The 22,141-nt window shown below is 40.6% G+C and overlaps 1 protein-coding gene across 5 annotated transcripts in view; it reads left to right on the top strand.

The window, feature by feature from the left end:
- Ten-a (Teneurin-a transmembrane protein) overlaps positions 1–22,141 on the top strand; it is an 884,426-nt gene that overhangs the window by 375,270 nt on the left and 487,015 nt on the right. For all 5 annotated transcript variants that reach the window (XM_083119054.1, XM_083119053.1, XM_083119052.1 and 2 more), the window contains one exon: positions 14,562–14,712. In XM_083119054.1, coding sequence (XP_082975180.1) covers positions 14,562–14,712 — 151 coding nt within the window. The remainder of the gene's footprint in view (positions 1–14,561; positions 14,713–22,141) is intronic.

Raw genomic sequence — 22,141 nt, 5'->3', positions numbered from 1 at the left:
AGCTCTTCATGGCCAGAGCTACTTCACCCCCACCGGGCTTATTTGCTCGCCACAAAATGAATGGCTTCAATTTCGAAGCCTCGACACGGACGTGGGTTTGTTTTGACGGCGGAAGAAGTTCTTGAGGTTGGCTGAAGAAGGGGGAGGAGGTGATCAAAGAAAGTGGGGGAGGAAGGGAATTGGGGCCAGGTGTAAGGACAAGAAATCTCGGATGAAAGGATGGGGAAGCCGAGGAATATTCTCCAGTAAGCCCACGGTGTTGTCTTGCGGGTGGAGGAACTGGAGAAACCTGGAGAAGATATCGATTTACGTGTCCTTTAACCCCCTCTCCAGGTTTTCTCCCCAACTTGAGCGTGTGGACCACTGCTCGTATTAACCATAAGTAGGTGCAAATCCATAGATGCTACTTTGTTTCTATATCGCAGTCCTTTCTGGTCTGTACTATACGAAAAAGAAATCCGTGTGCTTGATCACAGAGTTTCTTTCAAAACCAAACTCTTGTTGACCAACAGCTTCTATATCGCTCTATCTTCAGATATGTTTCACTTAGAATAGAACGAAACTAAACATCCAGGAAATGTCATGGAATGCTCAACACTTTTCAAAGAGCGCGCTGAGGTAAATGTTGACCAGTGCCAAACAAGGATGCGTTCACGTGCTTTGTTTTCCGCCTATCGCAGCGGTTTTTCTTGCGCGGGAATTTTGAGTGTTTAGTTGCCGCATTGCTGTTAACTCTCAAGTTTATTCAAAGACTACTGCTTGTTTGTACGTTCGCTGTGGGGGGTATAACACGCTACAAACTGAAGACATCAGTTGTCAGATTATTTTGTGAATATTCTGCCCCTCGCCTGAGAAGCAACTACAATTTTCATCGTCCCTTCCAGTTTCCTTTAGCTTTATCTCAGCATTGCCATTCCATTTCGTCTTGCATTTCTTACCATTGAGTTTACGAACATACTGAAATGATATAACAAGCATATTAAAATAAAAATGATGATAACGTTGGGGATAAAACTGAGAACAACAATAAGAAATCTTGGAAGTGATGACTGAATATGAGAGATTTTATTTTAAAAATATATCAATTATGGATAATAATATAGATTTACAGAAAGTTATTAAGTAATGCAAAACAATATTTAAGAAATACTTATTAAACGAATACTCGCCCAAATCGTGAAAACATAAACCAAATTATCACCAAGTATTTGTGTATATCATGTGACTATTGTCTTGCTGTAAGTAATTCTTGATTTCTTCTGCATGTTTTTTTTATAATATATTTATTGGTTGTGGACAAAATCTATGCACCAGTTAACAATTTTTAAATTAGTAATATATACATGCATCCATATAATTATTTCTGGCCTCCCCGATAGCGTAGTGGTAGCATCGTCGCCTTGTAATCAAGGGGTCTCGGGTTCGATACCCAGTGGGCACATAGTGCTTCGGATCCAACTTTAAACTGTAGGTCCAGTCCCGATTAGCCTTACTGTGCATAATGTGGACTTAACACACCAACTCAACAACAACAACAATTATTTCTATCAAATTCATAATTAAACCATTTCTTTCCACATTTACAGCATTATTTTCGACATGTTAAAGTATTTTGTAAGAATTTTGACCATCGAGGATGAAAAAAATGAGTCAGTAAACAAGGCAGGGACAGTGGCGCTTGATCTTCTGCATGTTGATAGTATCTGAATTGTATGGCAGTTAGTGATCCGTTGTTGTAATATGCATAAGCCAACCACGTGTCAGCGCTGTCACGTTCAATTGAAACTCGAATCTTCAACCCACTGAGCGATGCCGGTGTCATCAATTCCAGTGGCAGGCTCATTGACACTAATCTTCATCGCCACGATTAGCTAGAAAGTTGCAGAGAAACAAAACTAAATATTTTTTGAAATAAAAAAAACACTGTTGCCCGGACTACAAAATAAGATGCAGCAAAAAGCTGGAAGTAGACTGTCTTTTGTTGAAGCAAATTGAACGCGATGTCGTTCCTTGTTTGACTTGTTCAGCTGAGTTGCTCCTTCCACTCGAGCATTCAGATACTCCATTTGACCACCGCAATGTCGCCACCGAGGTAGGAAAACTAAGTGATTAAGTCAACGCAATATTTAAAATCTTATAAAATTTCGACGCACAGTTCTTCGCTATAATTGTTATTTTTATTGCTATTGGCGAAAATTTCACCGGAAATTCCAGGCAATCTTTTATTTATTTATTTATTTATTTATTATATTGAACTCAACAGGTTTCTGCTGGGCGGATGTTCAATTTGCTTCACGCTGAAAACTTCTTTGGCCACTCTGGTGACATCTATGTTTTGCCATCAGTAGCGCGCCCAGGATTTTCGAAAGGGGGTGGTTACGTACACTATTCTCTAGTAATCTCTACTCATTTGCCATCTTTTTCCTCCTAGAAATACTGGGCCGAGGGAAGAAAGTTATGCTTACCACCAACCCCTCTCCCTTTGGGCACGACACTGCTTTGCTACAGTATTCTATGTAACAATACAGGAGTGACATCACCGTGATGGTAGGGAAGGAGCCACATTGTCACTGTAAAACAGAAGATATAGCATGTATTGAGGGTTAAATTAGTGCAAATTATTGCCTCCCCGATGGTGTAGTGGTAACGCCATCGCCTTGTAATGAAGAGGTCCAAGGTTAAATTCCCGGTGGAAGCACATAATGGATCATACTTTAAACAGTAGGTCCGATCCCGTTTACCCTATCTGTGCATAAAGTGGACTTAAAACGAAGACTCCAGGTACAGTGGGATCCATGAGTATTACCGTGCAAATTGTCCATGACTATTTTCATTAATTTTTCTCTCACATCCTGTGTGTTTTAAAGCGATGATTTTTTTATGTATGATGGTGCAGAAGTTGTCAACAGCTTGTCTTGAGTTTTATTTTAATTCTTGAAGGTCTTATTGGGTCAAATAAAGTGCACGAACATGGTGATGGACAATTTGCACGATAATACTCATGGATCTCACTGTACCAACTGTTGGTTTTTAAGGCCTTATGTCGCCATTTTTAAAAATTATGTCTTAATCTTCATGACATAAATAAGAAGACACATTTGAAGAGTGAAACTTCATGAAAAAATATATTTGAACTTATAACAAGATGGATTTGCATTTTAACGCATGTGAAACATACCTGAACAAGGTCCATAATAGTTGCTATGCACAGACTATTACAATTGGTCATAGCTGCCAGTTCACCATGCATAATATTATCGACATATTTGAAATGTCATGTTATGATATACGTACAACACTCATAGAACTAGTAGATCCAACATTCAAGTGTTTCAGCGGGATTAGGCCACTCAGCAAACTCTCAATTCGAAGATTTTGAACCCATAATCTTCGAATACGAACCCAAGGAACTCATAATTTTACTCGTTACGGGGAGACCACGGGTCGTAACTCCTCGCCAGCAACCCGGCCTGTATGCGAATTAGGGGTAGTCCTGCTCCTCGCGGCGAGGAATCTAGGTTCCCGCAAGGCGAGTGATAAGTCTTGCTTAGTTTTTCCGCAGCCTTCGGTGGGCGTTCCCGGATTCCGTGACTAGACTTCCTCAGCGATTCCCTAAGGAGCCCGGGCTAATCCTGGAAAATCATGGCTTGTCGATTAATCCTGAGGGACAGGGAGGAAGAAAAAGGGGGGGTCCTCTATGCTTCCGCATGACTTCGTATTCCGTCCGAGTTGGAAACTTCCGCGTCTTTTCGACCCAACCTTCACTAATTCATTCGCGACGGTTAATGCACTTGGCGCGTTCGGACTTCGTACTTGTCTGTCGAGTCATGTGTTGATTTTTTCCCCTATTTGGTGTGCGAACACTGCCCACGTGTTCGTCCGTCCGTCTAGAACAGCAAGACCTGGAAAGATGATTTTGTTTGTATGTACGAGGAGTGTTCAGAAATTGCCGGCCTCTGTGAGCGAGTGGTGACTGTAATGTGCCACTAAGAAGTTCCAGGTTAGGAATTGCACTTGTCCCATCTCCCATTTGATCAGTTCAACCTCGTCGTCACAGAAATAGTTCAGGAAGGTTTTTTACTGATCATGTTGTACACTCTGCGTCATAAGTGGCTTTAGGTGAGTGTTAGGGAAACGTTATTCTTAATCCAAATTGTTGTACAGTCACATGCCACCAACCTATACAGTCCGAAAGTTCTAGTGGTAACGTCGTCGCCTTGTAATCAAGGCGTCCCGGGTTCGATTCCTTGTGGAGGCATATTGCACAGTGGTTGAGATCCCACTTTAAACTGTATGTCCAGTCCCGATTAGCCTTTCTGTGCATAAAGTGGACTCAGAACAATAATTCAACAGCAATTCAAGTCCGAAAGTTCTAAGGGTTGTGTTGTTTTCAATTAAAGTTTTACAGTCTATTTCTTGAACACAGTTTTGCTCATCACTGCACACGTTACCCAAATCACTTTTAAAATAAACCAACTCAATATCATGGACGTGAAAGGGGTGACCTTCTAAGAAGGAACCGAGAAGTCAGCCTCACATTCACCTAGTACATCTCTGTAAACCAGTAAAGGAGGCTCTGGCATAAGTATAGTTCCATGTGGGGTTGTGTGTTGCCCTGAGTTTATTCATTTTTGGCCTCAGCAATATTTTAGGTACAGAGATTCTAGTTTAGTTGTAGTATTTATCCTAGTATTGCGGAGCTGTAAGGGGTGTTGCTTTCACTACACCTAATTGTCAACCTCACTTCCACGTAGTACATGCCGGACTGCATTTTGCAGACTAGCGAGGCTCTGGCGTCTGAACCTACGGCCAGTATAACCTTCGTAGGACTGTGTGTGCGTTGTTCTTTGTTTTATCCTTGTGTGTGCTGAGTGCCTGTTTACAGCCTCAGCTTTTAACCAAGTTAAGAATATTTTAATCCTCACAAACTTGTTTTATTATAGTTATGGTAAGGGGTTGAACCCCGTATAATGTGACGGGTGCAAAATAGCCTAAGTGCTGACCCACCCAAAATTTTAATTTCAATCAATCAAAATCCTAGTATTGTGCCTCTTGTAGTTTACGGTTCTTACAAGCGCATAAACACAATGTACGTATGTGTTTTTATACTTCTAAGAACCGTAAACTGCAAGATAAATCATTCTACAATGCAAGAAATATGTACAGCCAACGGCAAAGATAATAGTAGGCAAATTGTCCATCGTTATTTTCATTCTTTTCTATACTACACCTGTGTTGTATGGAATTATGATAATACAATGCAGATGGTTATTGACATTTTTAATTCAATTCATGATTATCATATTGTGGAAAACAGACTGGAAGAAAATTGTGATGGACAATTCAGATACCAATTCTTTTGCCCTTGGGTGTACATAACGTGAAAAATCTTAGCATTGGTTTTAGAAAATGAGTGGGTGGTAAGCATTTGTGTAACGTGGGGTCTAACTTTGGGTGCGGGGAGGAGGGGGTGAATCGAAAAGTTATCTATCTTATAAACGTAGAAGCGAGGAATCTTTTTTGCTTAATAACTGTTACAAATACTGTTGCAAATTCATAAAAATTACTTCGTACTACTTTGCTTTTCAGATCCCAGGAGGTTATCTGGAAATACATGAAAATTTCAATAAACCTGAAAATTTCGTAGGAGCGAGTGACCATCGATGGTTGTGAGGATGTATTCTATTTTCTTGTTAAAACCCGTGGTTTCAGTTTTCTTTATGTTAAGGAGCCCGTATTATGTGATGATGCGCTATTAACTTACAAATCAATCAATCAACTAAATACTACGTAAGGAATGAGTTCCTTTTTGCATGCTACTTGTAGGAGCGAAGTGTGCTGTACCAAGATGTAAGTTGCTTGCGTCAAAGTGCTTTCATGTCTGGATACAAGATGGGACGGGGCGGTTGTCTTTCCGGGCTTTGCACTTTGACGTTAATGTGAATGTGCTGTTCCAAGGCCTGCTTACACTTCAAGTTCATCAGCAAGAAGACGAAGCTTCATTAACCCAGGGTGGCGGTGTCAGACGCATTCTCCGTTATGGCCGCCGCTTCGGTCAGCCCTTTCAGCGCCGCCATTGACGTGCGACGGAGGACCCCGCGGCATTTTCCCTGATACAATCTGCGCTCTAACAAGATAAAGTTTGCTCTGGGGTTAGGTCGGTGGCTCGGAAGTTGGGTCCGGCAACGACCGTTGGGGGGGTGAGAAAGAGGAGAGGGGGAAACCTCCACGTCTTCCCTCAAGTGGCAGCGCCCTCCTCCCCGGTTATGTGTCCGTAGAGACACCATGTGACTACCGTCGTCCCGGCCCCAGATAATTTAACTGACCTCCCGGAGGATGACGCCTTCCCTTTGTTTGTCGGTCGTCCTTCATTCCGATTCCGTCGCTATCATGTCACCGAAGGCTCTGTGCTCTGTATGGACGGAATATTCAAAAGCCCAGACGTTGCTGTTTCTTCCTGAGAAAACAGTGGCTGGCGACCGCGATAGATTATTAACGAAGTTCGAGCTCAATCTAATTATCGAGTCCTCGAGATGAGGGGGAGCAAGTTCGGGGGAATTCGGAAAACAAGGGCTAATGTAACATGTTTGTGTGAATCGAGTGAGGGAGATCTTTCCATCTCCGTAGTGTGTTCGAGAAGTCCCCGTGCCCCTACTTGCATGTATCGTGTTGTGACTGCGTTGAAAAATTGGCCAGTATTTGGTTGCTTCAGATAAATTTGGTTTTCATCCCAGCTCTGAAGGTCACACGGAGCTCTCGGTGGAATTCGCTTGTCAGTTTTTGCGCCATGGCTGATGTGAGCCGACATGGTTTCAGTGCTGAAGGCCTCTCCGATGGAGTAGTGGAAACGTCTTCGCCTTGTAACCAAATGGTCTAGGGCTCGATACCCAGTGGAGGCACATAGTTTGGATCCCAGTTTAACCTGTAGGTCCAGTACCAATTAGCCTATTTGTGCATAAAGTGAACTTTGAACAATTCAGTTCCAGTGCTGAAGAATGGCTACTGACGTGCGTGTGGGTGAACGAACTACAACGCACGGGCCGAACGATGTGCTGCAACGTAATGTAAAGTTTCCAAGTATGTTATAATGTAAATAAATAGATACATATGTTATAATAAATAAATATTATATATATCTGAGGGTAATATGTACTTTGTAATATAATCTGAGGGTACGGAGACTTTGTAGCTTGTGAATTTTCCATTCTTAACCACGTATTTAGTAAAATGTTGTTCTAGGTTCCACGTTCGATATTGAATTGTAATAATGGTGGCCTCCCGCGATGGTATACTTGTTACCTTGCCCTGTAATCAAAGAATCGCGGTTTCGATACCTGGTGGAGACATATAGTTCCAGTTAGCGTATCTGATCATAAAGTGGAATTATAATTAAACTACACTGTAGATTTATAGTTACTTTAAACGAAATCTTAACTACGACGGGTACACGGGTCCTGGTTTCGAATTCCGGCATGGGTGTTCTTTGCGAGTGTCACCATCAATTTCATCATATCACCACTCATCATCACCTTCGCGATTAGCCAAAAGTCAGAAAAGCAAGGTAAATAAACTAAAGCTGAGCCGATACCACCATTTTCCGATACCGATACCTTGACCGAAACCCACCGATACCGATACCGATACCGATACTTGTATAATTCCAGATTTTCCATTTTCCATTGACGATTTTCTTAACTGGAGGGATAACATCCCCTGCGTCCCCCACCACCTCGAGCACTGGTACTTATGCCAAAAAAGTTACTTTTTTATAGACTATTTATTTCTAATGACAAATTAAGTTACAAGAGTTCTTATATGCAGCGAAAACGAGGCTTTATATAGCACATAGGCATGCGCACGATTTCATAACAATGCACACAAATCATACATTTGGAAATCCACATTAAGAAGCTTGTGATCCACACGTGAAGCCGGCGCGGCACGTGCAGGTAAAATAAAGTGCACCGCGTGTGGAAGATTTGTGCGGCGACTTTTCAAGTTTCCTGCAGCGCCTAACAGTCTCCATCTGCCACTTTGACAAGTTTTATATTTAGCAAGTACCGCGCTGCTCCCCGTTTTTCCCATTCGAGCAGCCTCGACTCCCCCGAACCACCCTGCCGATGTTTACAGGAGCTGTCAAATTGCTTCCTGTGCCTCAAAAGTACAAGCCTGGCTTTCGAAAATAAAATTGTGCCTCCATGAGAAAAAAATTTACGAGTGAAACGTAAAAAAAGAAGGGGGAAAATTACATTGTCAGCAGTCGATCTTGATTTGATCGTAAAGCGCAGAAGTTGAGTTCTGCGTCATAAAAGGAAATGTTTCTTGTACTGTAGCGGTTTTAATGCCACTGTGGCATTTAAGTCTATTAATAAAGTTATATGAAGCTTATGTACTTTGAGGGTTTTTGTAAGTAAATGTAAATCAGGTTTCGACAGACTGCTTGTTTTGAAGTAGGACCATATCTTCCTGACAATCATGAGGCGTGGAGAAGTGTGTGCGACTTTCCTTACAAGAACTGGTAACATTGAAGGAACGTGTGGTAGCCACACTGCTCGGCAATAAGGTGAGGAAGATACGGTCAGAGTTTATTCAAGTTTTTTCTGGAACTATAGTGTCGTATTTCTTTATACTTTCCTTTTAATTTACTTCTCTTACCCTCCCCATTACATTGATTTCTGCGATGATGCTCAATGATGATGAGATGAAATCGATAAAATATAGAATGCCCAGCCCAGGGCTCGAGCTCGAAAACCTTGGTGCTGAGTCGTCCACTCATTCCACCCATGCATCAACTTGGGGAGAGTCAAAAGGGCTGACAAACCAGTTAAGTCTAGTCCATGTGCAATAATAAGGGACTGGGCCTACAGTTTGACAAACAATCTGAGTCATGAAAATTATAACTCCGTAGTGCTATTCCTCAAAGAATCACTTCCTTGCGTTTTTTACTGTAAATTTCTACCACATTAACGTATTTTACGTTTATCTGGGGTTAAACGTAATAGTATAAGCATTCCATTTATTTTCAACTATGCATTCCATTACGTCATGTAATTACCAGTAAAAGTAGAGATTCTGGACCTCTACGATAGTTGTTTGTTTGTTTTCGTGTCTTGCAGGGCTTCCGGTCTCTCTCTCCGAAAGAGGTATAGTGATCAGCAAGAAAATGGTGACACATCCTTAAACACTCACTTCCCTGTATGATGGTATGTGTTGCCCAATTCTACGGTGAAGGCCGAACTTTTAATTGAACTTGCCATTAAAGTTCGCTCATCGTCATATAGTCATTCAGCACGCATAACATGGATGTATTTCAGGATATATATGCTCCATATTTTATTGCGTGTGACTGTACATGTTCCGCGCGGTTCGGATCATACTTTAAACTAAAAGCCAAGTTCTTGTTGCTTTGTATGAGTATAAAAGTGGACTGAAAATAAAACTTGACAAATATAAATGTAACCATATAATGTTTTACAACTGAAAGGCATTCATGGTAAAGAGTGCGGTCACTTGACTTTCAAAAATATGTGCTGCTGACTAAACATTTGTTTCAGTATGCAACAGATAAAGGATTCTTCAAAATACAAAAATCAGAACTAATTTTGTTTGAAGTTGCGAAATAAAGGGTTGGGAAACCTGATTGTAAGAGAACGAAGATGGAATGACGAGATGGGCCTGAAGGAAATTGGTAAAGATGGACAATAGTGGATTGATTTTTCCCCGGGCAGGTACAGCAGTGAAGCTTCGGATTTAGGAATGTCTGATTGAGTAGAATGTCTGATCACATCACCCCCCACATTCGGCCCCTGATCAAGAAAGTGTGGGGCCCTAACCCCACACCCCCTATACGCCTTCATGGCGTGGTGCATAACACAGGGAACACTTTACCTTTTTACCTGATTGAGTAGAGGTTACCATGTTGAATACAAGTCAAGTTTTTTGTGCATTAACCGCGACACCGTTGCAGGCCCTAGAAAGTGATAATAAGAGTTTTTTTTTTGTACAATTCTAGTCATGGATTGACCAATCAAACACCGGGAAAACATCAGTCAGGATTGTCACCCGCGGGTTTTCAACTGCGACTTCTAAAATTGTTCGTCCTGAGTTTAAGTAAGAGACGCAACAAAGGTAAGGGAATATATTAAATTACATTCTTTTGCAACCGCTGCTGGTAAGATAAAAAAAAATGCAATCAGCCTGTTGGTGGCCATGAAGGGTTTCCAACCTCCTCCGTCGCTCGAAGTTTCCCCTCGCCTGCGCACTTGTCGGATTTCTCGGGCTTCCGCCGCTGTCAGACTTAAGTGTTGTAAGCAATTACGTGGTCAATTAAGGGAAGCATGTTAACTGTCCCAGACGATCAAATGCGAGGCCAAGTTTCGGGTTTGCACCGAAGTTGCGGGGTCTCCGTTGAAGAATGCCCAGCGGGGCAGAGTGACATCGCGGCGCGCTTCAAACAGATGCGAACACCTGTCAGCTGCCTCCGAAGGCCTCTTGCTCTCGCGTCTGCCTCGTGCCGCGGCTCGGACGAGAATTCCCGGCGAAAGTGTCTTCCTCTTTACAAGTCTTTAAGAATCGTCCCTCAGCTTTCTTGAGAACATTAATAAGCTGACTTGATTCATTTCAAGTTATTCACCCTTTCTTCTGACCAAGGTAGATCTTAAAATCCCCATAAACTCTTCATTTTCTCTTTTCCGTTGTCTATTTCGTATATTATTGTCACCATTTTTATACAGTGTGTTCCATAACAGTGGGCTTTTTAAAATGCAACGAAACTAATACTACGTTTTATAAGAAAAATACAAACGCATCAACTACACCATTACACATTACCATTTGCATAAAATGCACATTCACAGCCACGTTTGAGTGTTGAAAGTTTCGTTGCTTACACTTGATCAATCTGCGATCGAAATCGTCCATGGCACATTCAAACATGTGAATATGAATGTTTCAGCTTGCACATCCTGATTGCATTGGCCGATTGAAAAACATCATGCCTTCCGAGATTAAAATAGTGACGTTATTTTCGTCTCGCATCGGTAAGAGATCTGCATTTTTATAGAACGCACTCACAGCTAGAGCACATTGAGTTCCGCTCCAGCAATCCATGTCTATAAATGGCGTACATTGGTTATGGAAACGACAAGCAATAAGTGTTGCCAACACCATTACAGAAACTCTCCAAAGGAAAACAAATAAACTAATTTTTATGATGCACCCTGGGTAAACAAATAATAATCTGTTGAAATGCATACTGCAGCTCTCCATGTCCTTCGGTTCTAAACCGCGTTTGGCCTAAACTGTTGCTCTTCCCGCCTACGCTGGCCTTTCTAGTGGCTCAGCATTGTCGCTATCTACAGTTAACCCCATCTGTAAGGAAATGCCACGCTACGGATAAGCTAAACTGGAATACACTAACAATTCCCACGAATATTGTGCAAAACTAACTTCTTTAATAAGACATGAAAAGATTTCGGATTAACAGCTTGTGTGTTAGCGTTGCTTCTGTGGTTTATATTCACCCTCGCCATGAAATGTTCCTCGTTACTAATTGGCAGAGGATGTGTCCATCGAAGTAGCGCGGGAAAAGTAACCGGTTGGACCATACGAAATTTAATTCATTTTCCTTTGTATGCGTATGACATTCCCCATATACGTTATTTACCAGGTTGTTAATTCATTCTCGTCCACTCATTATACATGAATAAGTAAAACAAGTAAATGCAAATAGACGAAGTTTGATTCAAATACATTTTGTACGTACCTAGAAAACTCAACCAGCAGTTATAACTGGCATCAGTGTTTCAATATAGGTGGGAATCAATCGCGAGTTACTTTTATTACTGAATAATTAACTACAGGTTAAAGTTTGTGTTTAGGTACATTTTATGAACCGATAGGTTTGTAAAGCGAAAGCTGAGACATCGAAATGAGACCCCGTCGGGAATCGATTCCACAACCCATTTATTACAAAGCGACTGCATTAGCCATGCACCTTCGAGGAGACGTTTAACAACTATATGTGTCGTGGTTTACAAACACGAATAAGAAAGGACATGTAAATTACAGGATGTTAACTAAAGTTGCCTCAGTAGAGCAGTGGCTAGCACAACGCATTCCGGAATCAGCAGTCGTGGTTCGAACCCTGTCTGTCTTCTCTCTCATTCCGCGAAATCCATTTCCGTTGTCTACCTAGCAACACAAAACAGTTACATGTACAGTGGCGTGCGTGCGATTTCATTTCGCGGGAGCTGTGTTTTTTATCGGTGCATTTTGTTTGTATCTTGAATGTTTTCCATTGCAATTGCACCTCAGAATGTTCATAACATAGAAGAAGCACTTCATAAATTTTGAATTCTTAAATCAACAAATGATGATACCAATTTCTTTTCAGATTTGAAAACATTTAGGGGACACGTTTTTAACCTGATAACCCCCCTTAAATACTCCATTACGCATGCAATACTGCAGTCCATAAAGACACAGTATAACTCGGGGGAAACGCATCGTTTGTAAACTTCTTCCCTTCATGTTGCGAAAGTTTATTTACTATGTTGTTATCAGAAATTTTTTGCGGAATTTCTATGGAAACTGGAGAAACCGTTTCTGATAAGAACATTCTAAACTTCTGCAACGGAGTATTGGAAAATAATCTTGGTGGAGCCCGGAAGCGATATCTGGAGATCTTTGCATGTCTCCGTCGACTGGATTGCAGCGGCGGCAAATCCATAAATCCCAAAGTATTCCTTGGCCATTCGGGTGAGTGGCCGATAACGAGCAGGCGAGCTGACCACTGCTGGACATAGGCGACCAGGGTCAGTCCTCTCCTTTTGCCGGAAGGTATGAAGCGGTGGAAATGCTGTCCTTTAAATGGAACGTGAGTTTACAAAACCTACATTGAAATTGCAACTGTGGGCGTAATGCCCACAAGATCCCGGCGCTTGATATCCTTCATGTTTGCTATGCAAAGTGTTCTTAGCGTCATCGATTAAGACTTTCCTTGATTGTTGTTTTTTCCCACCTCAGGAACCTTGAACACTTCTTTCTGGCATTTTTGCAACAATCAAGGCACTGTAATGCTAATAATAATCTTGTATTTTTATTAGGTTTGAAACCGTTAGTGCGGTTTATGATGTTAGGCTAGGAATGTTAGACTTGACGCTGTTAGTAACGCTCTCATACGTAATGAGAATGACTCAGAAGTAAAGATACTCACTTGTTTCACACTTTTGCCCTTCTTCATGGTGCAAGTAGTAACCAACGGTGAAGATTAAGAGTTCGTGGGGTGCTTTCCACTTTTTGCCCCGGCACTATGGACTCTTAATGCTAATCTTTGTCCAACAAGAACAATTAAATTGTCCCCCCCCCCCGGTTACTTCTTCATTGAACTCGTTAAACGTACATACGACGATACAGACTCGCTCTCTCTCTCTCTGAGTGTGAAGATATGGAAAAGATCCAGTACAGTACACACAACAACAGAGAGGATGATCTTAACTGTACGCCAGAACCTCGTTAGCTTTTAATAATGGGAAAAAATCGCTCTTGATACCCTACATACAGCGTGTATCATAATACGAATAAACAACTTATAAGGTTTATTATTTTAAAAAATATCTGAGACACAAGAATGAGGTTTGTTGTATAAGAATGAGAAATTCTTCAAGATTTGTTTCCATGCGCACGACTTCTGTAAACATGGTTATTGTGGCACTGGTTGTTAAAGAAAGTGACGACTTTTACAGTTGCAGGAAAAGCAGGTTGTGCCTTAAAGTTCCAAGACATTAATTACACTCCTAGACTTCTGCATTTGGTAACTTTGTGCCACCTATGCCGCCGAATCTGCAACAGAGAATATGAAACGCCCTTGCTTTGGTTAACGAGGAGTTATTGGGAAAAGTATGGCAAAAAGTAGAATTTCGATGGGATGTGTGTCGCATAACTGGTGGAAGCCACATTGAAATTTTGTAGCCATTTGTAGACATTCACAGAAACTTGAAGTGTTACTGATTGATACACAACAATTATTGTCTTATTCCATATAGTTTAGTCGAAATAAATTCTTAAAGTTGTTTTCTGTATAATTCACCCCACCCCGTATATTGTTGTTTTGTACTAATGAGTAATAGAAAATGCTGAATAAATTACAAAAGGAATGCTAACAATATAACTAACTGACTAACTCTCTGAACTTCTTAAACCCGAAGGTTCATGGCTGTCCCTATCCTGAGCAGGATCTATCCACTCTTTTCTATCCCTACCGATTTCCTTTAGGTCCATCTCAACGTTATCCCTCCATCTTCGTCTTGGCCTTTCTACTGGTCTCTTACCATCAGGTTTCCCAACAAGAATCTTCTTTCCTCTCCCATTCGTGCCACATTGCCTGCACACCTAAGTCTTCTTGATTTAATGATTCTAATTTGGACATAAATACAAATTATGTAGTTCTAAATTATGTAACCTTCTCCACTCACCTGTCTCCTCATCCCTTTTAGGTCCAAATATTTTTTCAAGGATTTTGTTTTCAAATACTCTTAATTTATGTCTTTCCCTCTTTTCAGAATACCTTATGTCTGGTAGTCCTCGGACATATCCAGCGAAGTCCCCGAAATCCCCCGTGGGCGGAGGGGGAGGGACTCTTTCCAGCAACAAGGACTTCCTTCAGCCTGATGGGGTGTGTAGCAAAAGCAACACGATGAGCAGCCAACACAGGTAGGTCGCCTGTTCATATCTCTCCATCAGTAGTTAGCTTGATTTTTGGATGTTGTGGCGGCAATGTCGATGCACTCGTACTCTGACGGATGTAGAGTGAACTTGAGGATTTTGCATGACTTCAAAACTCATTTGACCTTGATAATACAGCTGGTTCAGCGTCTATGGCATGAAGCCGTCCCCCGTTGCGGAGTGGGTATGACATCGCGCTACGACGCCAGGGACCCCTGGTTCAAATCCCGGCCTGGGCATGGATGTTTGTGAATGTCTATTCATAAATTTCATCATGTCATCACTCATCCCCATCTTCGTAAATTAGCCAACAGTGGCACAAAAATGAAGCAAAATAAAGGAAATCAATCAAGCTGTGGCATTAAACTTTTATGTAACTAATGCTCTGCTTAGTTGCTAGTTAAAATTACTGGTTATTTACTGCCTTCATACGATACATGGGAAATACTTTTATCAGACAATGAGCAGCAAACACAGTGTTATAATTATGCAGTCAAAACATATTATAATGGAAACGTTTTATTTAGAAATTCGCAATGGAAAATTAAAAACAAACATATATTTCTGAGAACAAGTAAAAGTAGTCAATTCCTAGTTACTAAACATGCTATATAGTAGCTAAAACAGTCACCACTTAGTTACTAGATGAGGCTGAATACTTGCACTCAGGGATTATAACGTGTGACATCACGTGTGATTATCTTTGATGTAGTTTCAGTCGTCGAAGTTTCGTTATCCTTCATTAGCGATGATTTTGTGTGTGTGCAGGGTTTAGGCTTGAGAATTCTCCAAAATAACATACCTTGTACTTATAAAACAGAATTATTGATATACAACTAGGATAATGCAAAAACATACCATGCCTCTGTATCCAGAATTCATTGTATTATTAAAAAAGTATTACTTTGTCTCTTTTTTAAGAAAATTAAATTAATCAATATGTGAAATAAAATTAACGAAAAATGTAAAAACTTCTTTCTTCTGCACTTGAGAATGTATGGACATATGCTTACCAAATTGCTGAATGAACAAAGCCGTTCATAGCATAAATGGTGTTTTATGGGTTGCATAACAATCAAGAGAATTTTGTGATATTGCAACACTAATATGGTGTAACATGAACTGATGTTATATTGAAATTGTACTCTATACTTCAACACTATCATTATTAAGTTAATGGAGTACCTACTAACCAACTTTAATTCTCCAGGAAGAGTCCTGTTTGCATTTTGTGTTTTTTGTTATGACAGGGTGAGAGTTTCTTATCGCCTGTTGCTTATTTTTTACTAGACTGTAGTAAATATGGCCTTTAATATTTTCAATCCGTCTCATGAAAGTCATCAAGCCAAATCGGTGAAAGAAAAACACATGCCTGACCGGAACTTGAATACAGAACTTAAGACCACCTTCTAGTGCTGGTGGCTTCTGCAGATAATTAGAAGTACTTTGATTTCAACTTAGTTTCGGTAGTGTTTCATTTCACCTCACATTAAGTTTCGAATTCTGCTGATTTGTTACGTATCGATAGTTCAAAGGTGCATTTCATCATATTTTTTATTCGGAATCCTACTGATTTCTGATATATCAGTACTTCAGCGGTGCATCTCGCCAGATTTGTGTTTGGAATCCTGATGGTCTCTGTCGTATCGATAGTTCAAAGATGTATTTCGATGTATTTTGTGTTTAGAATCCTGATTGGTGTATCGTACTTCAAAGGTGTATTTCGCCACATTTTGTGTTTAGAAGCCTGATGGTTTGTGATGTATTGGTAGTTCAAAGGTGCATTTCGCCATATTTTGTGTTCAGAATCCTGATGGTTTCTGATATATGGGTATTTCAAAGGTTCATTTCCGTATATTTTGTGTTTAGAACCCGGCCTGATGTCTGAGATGTTCCTAGTTCAAAGGGACACGCTGACACGTGTTACAGCACCCAGTAAAATGTTTGTTAATCTTTGTTCAAGAGAGTGACATAATTTTACTAGAATGAGAGACAGTTTTGGAATGAGGGAGAATGAGTTATGGAGCCATTTGAATTCAAATATTATTCCATGGAAAATATGCACCTTTTGTCCTCATGTAAATTGCTAACCAACGCAAGAAGTGCGTTTAATATTTCTGAGTAATTGAAGAATAGCTTCGCTGTAACAATATACCGTGGTGGGTGCGAAAGCTTTCATATCAACCCCCGCCCTTTTCCATATGTGTGTACAGCGCTGCTTAAGTATCCGGAACGCACGTCAGCTACAATTAATTCCACGGCTTTCTTCCGCGGGCATCCCATCGCGAGTGTATGGCGTGACCCCTCGGCCGACGAGCATGAAGAACAGAAGATGTGGCAGCTCTATTTGGGAGTAATCTGCATATGAATATGGTCAAATGAACGCATGCTCTCTCTCTCTCAGCATCCGTAACATGCTGCGAAAATGCATGCGTAATGGGAGCATTGAAAGAGATACCCGTGGTCTTTCGCATGAAATGGCGGTTGCTCCCAAACGCACGTACTGGAGCGCGAAATTTCTCAGGTTTCCCCCCATGATGAGTATGGTTAAATAACCTTTGCTCAGTAATGGTGAATAACTCGTGTCTCATCGGTCCCCCACCACCCTTCCGTCATTTTCATGAAGGGTCTCTCTGTTTTTCTACGCGTACCGTACTGAAAGCTATTCTTTTGTCCTGCACAATGCACAGCTTTTGATCTCTCTCATGCAGGTGAGTTAAGAAAACATATACACACCTCTGCTTTGTATTATTGTTTCTTTAGGTTGCTTTCCCAGCTCAATGCACAAAAACAGGATTTGATTTTAAACATATGAGTGAATAATAAAACAGCCAGTATATTTACATGTTAAAATAAAACTAATATTTATACAGGTAAACGCAAAACAACTTTCTGCACAATGCAATATGCTGTGATGACATATGGATGGATGTCGAGGTAGAGCTTCACATATTCAAATTCTCAACCGACCATTTGGGGAGGTGATGTGATCATCACCACGCTACGGTAACCTTTTTATTATGTGAATTGATAAATATAAGCAATGGGTACATATTTCTAAACAAATTAATTTTAGGACATCTGTAAATAATGTATTATTAATACCCCAACACTTACGCAATTATCATGTATTTACATAATGTATACAATGTGGGTTTTGACTTATTTACAGACGTCGGCAATAGAAATGAGACACCTATACTCCTTTTCCGGAATGTCTGGAGTAAGAGAACGCGAACGCGACCTGGGCGCACGTTGCTGGTGTGTGCCTCGTCAGCAGTTCTGTAGTAAACATGACAGTTTGCAAGCCTACTAGGGGAATTCTGCATTCAGGAGAGCGCCGCATAGTCTGGCCCAGCCCACAAGCTTTCGCCTCTGCGTGTCGCTACTCCAGATATTCCGGAAAAGGAGTATAGATCCTGAAATACGCGCTTCCCCGAAAGGTATTATGTGTGTTGCCTAACTCTACGGCGGTTGTAGAAAAAATTGCTATTAAAATCCACTTTTCTCCATAAAGTTAGGCAGCACACATAACGCCTTGCAAGGAAGCGAGCATTTCAGGATCTAGGTGTCCCATTTTTATTGTCGGTGACTGTACATTCAACATAAGCTACAAGGACCGCATTAGCTGACAAATGCTTGTGAAGGTAATATGATATAGGGATGGTATCAATATGAGATGGCACGTGGGTGTTATTTGTGAGTGTCCCTTCCAGGCCCGTGGCTAGGCAGGGGCCGGGGGGGCTGAGTCCCCCCCTGGAACTACAGTCAGCTCCTTCTGGCATTGAGGTCAGTCCCCTTGACATTAGGTAAAACTATTTTGTGTAATTTGTTTGCAGTGAAAAGTGAAAATGTAGACAGCAGATATTATTTTGCTCACAACTTTGGTGAAGGATAAATTCAGGGAGCATGAACAGCAGCTTACATTCGTTCATCTTATTTATAAGAAGTGTAAGTAGCGGCAAGTATTTAGGAGATTCTCTTCTCTAGACTTCAGAAAGTTTTTTCACAGGGGAACTTCTTTATCTGTACCTTCGTTGCCCCTGTTGTGAACTCTTATTTATATAGAAATCTGCGACTTTGATGTCATTATGCAAATTCCCTCTGCATCTGCGTCAAAGCTCCAAAGTTTTGGGAATGAACGGGAGTTTTATTGTTTCGGTCAGGGAGTGGAATGTACGGTAGGCACTATGATTGAATATTGTTCATCTTTTCTTGGGTGATATAAATATCTGTATCATCAAACGTAGTATGGAGTGTGTAGTAAGGGATGATTTCAGTAACAGCCAATTAACACCTCAAGTGATATTTTGAAAGATATAGAAAAAAATGTAGAATTTGTGTAATATTTCTAAACTTTATGTAACTTAATGACCCCCTCCCCCCCACACACAATTTACCTTCACTTAACACTGTTAAACTTTTGAAAAGTGAACTTGATTACAAAGCCTCCCCTGATAAACCTGAGCCCCCCCCCCCCCCCTGGAGATCAATTCTGGTTACGGGCTGGTCCCTTCAGCAATTTCATCATATCACCACTCATCCATCCTCATCTTCGCGATTAGCTAAAAGTAGAAGAAAAGGGACGTGAAATATACCAAATCAATCAGTGGGTACAGTATGCAACCACGCCGCACATGGTGAAAGTTGTCACTAATGAAATGACGATGCAATTAGATAAACACAATGTGACCCATCTAAGGTAGCTAATAGCTTAATGGAGTCTGAGTAAGTCTCATAATCTTCGTTTAGGCAATACTTTCAAGTATCATACATTATGTCTCGTCTCGTTTAGATTTTTCAGAGGTCTGCCACGTTCTTGGTATCGTTTCTGTGTCTGGCGTCGAGACGAGACCGAGACTTGTTTTCTCGCGACGCTATGTCTCATGTGAAGGGTGTTCTTCGTAGGGGCAGAGTACAGGAAGATGCAGGTCAATAACGGTTCGGAACGGAATGATTCAAAGTTAGGGGATGAAAGCTTTTCGGATCAGCTGAAGCGTCATGTGAAAAGCCATTTTGGGCGCCTTTTCCCAAGTGGAGAATAAATCCCACCCTAACCGCCGTTCCCGTTGCAGTTGGTTGCTTCCTGACAAGATATCCCGTCGAGTGACATCACCTCTTCCCCCATTTTGCCATACGATGACCATTAGTTGTAGCATTTTCCTGTTCGTTTGCGGATCTTTTGAAACCCCAAAGAGACACACCAGGCTGGATAACTTTGATTTTTTTACTCTTTTGCTCCGTGTATTTACGTTGCTATTTTACTATTTGAATATGGTGATTTTATTAAATAACAATAAGCTACATTGAATTGATTGATTTGTTGTTTTAAGTACACTTTATGCACAGAAAGGCTAATCGGGACTGGCGCTATAGTTTTTAAAGTGGGATCCGAACCACTGTTTGTCTCCACCGGGTATCGAACCTGGAACCCCTTGATTACAAGGCGACGACGAACATATAATATTCATACAAATGATCATCATGCTAGCAATACTATAGCCAGATATTTCGTTTTAATTTCTCTTACGAGATTCTCTTAGTCTACAATATATTCCGTTTTCCTAATGTTAATATGCTGTTGCAGTATTAATAATATAGTGTTACTTGAAGACGAATCTTCGGAAATAAATGCAATATTTTGTATTGGAGGATATGACAAGCTGCACGGGCTTCGTGACGCCTCGGTCTGTTGGGTACTTATGCTTAATGAATCTTTTCTTGTCGGACTGGAGATGCCCCTTGTCGCTTCGGTATGAAATCCGCTTGTCACTTGTCGCTTCGAAATGAAAGATCAATTACAACAACAAGGAAAAAGTCAAGAATTACAAGGAAAAAGTCAAGAATTACAATCATAACTACATTATCTAAAAATACTTAAAAAGCACACGAAACAAACACGATGCATTAGACCATCGGTTACTAATGTGTGCGCCCTGTGGTGCCTTGGCAGGCTTACAGAGGCGCTGTATCTGGCTTACAGGGGCGCCGCGAAATGTACCAATATTTTCACTGAAATGACACAGTCTGCACGTGGCAAATTAAACCAATGATATGTTTGTCCGTAATATGTGCTATTTAGTAATTTTTACACATAAAATGTTGCTGAATTTGAAATATGTGTTAATATCTTAACTTAAGGCAAGCAAACTAACCACACTAACTTAGGCCTACATTTTTGACTTCTCCGCTGCCTTTTTCGTATAGGCCTACAAGTACTTCAAATTGGGCCTATGTCGAAATTTACTATTTTTTCATGATGTTCTTTTGATTAAATGAGGAAAACCTGCTGGTGCAGAATGCATTTTCCGACATATATAACAATTTGTAATTTCATCAATTAATTATGAACACTCTGTATGTGTTTCTCTGTAAACAAGAAATGAATTATCAAAGCTAAAGCTAAAGAACTCAAATGTCAATATTTCCCCATAATACACCATGGAAACGTCATGCAGACTAAGCCGCTGGCGTGGAAACCCACAGCCGCAATTATCCTCAATCGAGAAGTGTTCTTATGTATGCTGACTGCATCTGTACAGTCTCTTCAAAGATATTTTCATTTCCTCGCAAATTTTAATTTTTTTAAATATTGATTTCTTGATAACCACTTGTAATCAGAGGTATTTTAATTATGCCTGTACTTCACAAGATTCTTATCTCCTAGTGGTAGGACATCTACAAATCACCTAAGCGTTTACACATCCATAGTTTTAATTCCAGCTAATCAAGCTCCTGGAAATCAATATAATTAATGAAAGAAGGCAATTTTCATAAAAACGCCGAAAGATGGCACTGCGTGTGGTACATGTCAAGACCAGGACAACAATGTGGATAGGGAAATTCTGGCGCCGGGCATGAAAGCAGATTTAGCACAGTGTTTCCAAGAATTAATTTGTGCGTCAACGTTAACGTCCATCACGCATTATTTTCCTAAATTAATATGGATCTGCCAGGGTAATCCAACGGAATACATGCAGCAGGCAGAGCGCGTTAAATCCTCGGATTTGGTATTCGTCTGTAGCAGGAAATGACATCCGGCGCCCTTCAGATAATTTCATCATTAGGTTAATATAAATTGATAGCGGATGCACGTTTGTTAGCTTTTGCTTTCAGCCTGTAATTATCTGTTTATTTATCGTTTGCTTTCTGATTCCAGTTTTCATAGCCGTGTCCCCCCTTAGATTTAATCTCGCAGAATAAAAATTTAAGCTTATTTCATTCACGTTTCACAGTAAGGCCGAGGTAACAATAACATTACACCAGAATGAATTCATTACACACCAGCAAATGCTATCTCGTGCAATCATCCTACGCAGATACAAAATTCATAATATGAATGAATAGCAGTGTTATGTTTTTACACATGATTGATTGCACCTAGCAGTGTTATTTGCATCATATCATTCTAAATTTA

Source organism: Lepisma saccharinum, chromosome 3 (genome assembly GCF_977018435.1).
Source record: "Lepisma saccharinum chromosome 3, izLepSacc3.1, whole genome shotgun sequence".
In the NCBI taxonomy this organism is placed as follows: Eukaryota; Metazoa; Arthropoda; class Insecta; order Zygentoma; family Lepismatidae; genus Lepisma; species Lepisma saccharinum.
Note: the sequence above shows the minus strand (reverse complement) of the source record. Positions and strands in the feature narration are given on the sequence as shown.